This window comes from Apaloderma vittatum, unplaced genomic scaffold (genome assembly GCF_000703405.1).
Source record: "Apaloderma vittatum isolate BGI_N311 unplaced genomic scaffold, ASM70340v1 scaffold38972, whole genome shotgun sequence".
NCBI classification, from domain to species: domain Eukaryota; kingdom Metazoa; phylum Chordata; class Aves; order Trogoniformes; family Trogonidae; genus Apaloderma; species Apaloderma vittatum.
In genome coordinates this window covers 16063-17780 of record NW_009702653.1, presented here as the reverse complement: position 1 = coordinate 17780, position 1718 = coordinate 16063, and the positions used below count along the sequence as shown (strand labels likewise).

General features: G+C 49.8%; 1 protein-coding gene across 1 annotated transcript in view; it reads right to left on the bottom strand.

Moving 5' to 3' along the window:
* Nucleotides 1-504: 504 nt before the first annotated feature.
* Nucleotides 505-1718, bottom strand: part of ZNF384 (zinc finger protein 384) — a 16127-nt gene continuing 14913 nt past the window's right edge. The window contains exon 5 of the mRNA XM_009864312.1: nt 505-733. Within this exon, the coding sequence (XP_009862614.1) occupies nt 505-733 (229 nt within the window). The remainder of the gene's footprint in view (nt 734-1718) is intronic.

Sequence of the window (1718 nt, the reverse complement as noted above, 5' to 3'; positions counted from 1 at the left end):
TCTCAAACCGTGCTCCCCTTCGATTCAAGAGACCATGGTCTGTCTGCACCGGGGGAGGATCCAGAGAGAGGAACTATAGAGTCTGGACTGAGGGGCATTGGCAGAGCTGTGTGTGGGAAGCCTATGGCTGAAATAGCAGGGAGGCTGCAAGCCTGGACTGAGACATTTGGCAGAACTACGCTGGGGAGACAGGGAACAGTCCTCCTACGCCCGCCCTACTCTCGCTCTGACACAACCAGCCCTACCTTTCTGTCAGAAAGCGTCACTCCGTTGTGGACGCCCCTTTGGGTGAGCAGCGCTAACCTCCGTGCACGCCCAGCCCCTCACAGCAAGTGAGGAGTCTCACGTGTCAGATACCACTACTGCCGGTTTGTCGTGTGCAAGACCTGACCAGCCTGCGGAAAACGGCAAGGTCTCCCCAGGCAGTCGCCCACTGAGAGTGCTCACAGCATGCTGGGATGACGGCAACATGCAGTGCGGAGGGCCCCCAGCCTCCTCTGGCCCTTACCGTGTGTGCTGCTGCAGGTGGGAGAGCTGGCGGAAGGCCTTCTGGCAGTAGCTGCACGTGTAGGGCTTGGCCCCTGAGTGGATGCGAATGTGCTGGGCCAGGTAGGAGCTGTTGGCGAAGCTCTTGGAGCAGTGAGGACACTTGTGTGGCTTTGTCTCCGTATGGGACTTGGAGTGGATCTGCATCTCCGACTTGGAGTAGAAGGTCAGCGAACACATCCGGCACCTGGGACCGGGGCGAGGGGAAGAGACAAGTGTCACACGGGGGCAAGCCCCAACATGCATCAACTCTAACTGGACGGGGTCTTCCACACTGAGCAAAGAAGGGATATGTTCTCGCTGTGTGGTTCTGGGGAGGTTGCACCTGGGACACTGTGCTCAGCTGCAAATACTCCGGCCCCAGGGGAACAAACTTAAGCTAGGAACTGGCAGAAGAGACCAAACAATACCTTGCAGCCAGCCAAGTAAAGGTCTCAGAAGAATCAACGAGGTTAATTTATCAGGCTTATAAGGGAGACAGGGCACTTTGGAAATTCTCCAATAGCAATCTGAAGGGGACAGGAATAATAATTCCCAGACAAACCCCACTTTCTTCATCTATGATTTATTTCAGTCAAAAATAGGTTTGAAAACCTGGAAATCCCAGGTTAAGGTTCATCTTCATAATAAAAGTTAATGCCATATACTGCAAAGTCTGCAAAAGCAGTCAGGACAAACCCAGTTAACTCTGCTCCCATTTTTGGAAAAGACACTTGAGTATTTAGATTATAAAATGCTGAGCAGCACAACAGTGCTGCTTTACTAGTGGGTCCCACAAAGATACACTGAATATCAAATGTGGTATTTCACTGGTCTAATGGGCTTTCATCATTCCAGCCTTACTGATGTGATGCAAAATGTTTTGTCTAGGAGTTTGGATCCATCTGTTCCCATAATGATCAGAAACGGATCTGGTAACACAGACTCTTTGAACAGGAAGAAGCAGTTGGCATCTATCTGCTATGGATGCTGCTGTTAAAAACTGTTCCTCCATCATGACACCAGGCTGTTAAGAGAAGCCTGCGCTGTTTTACCATTCAAGATGGTAAAAAGCCTTTGCGGTTGATAATTTGACAGAAGCTGTATCCAAGTTACTGGACTTTTTTTTTTTTTTTTTTAAATAAAATGTGTGCCAACCAAGGGGCAGAGTTAAGGTTTTTCTAAACTTATGT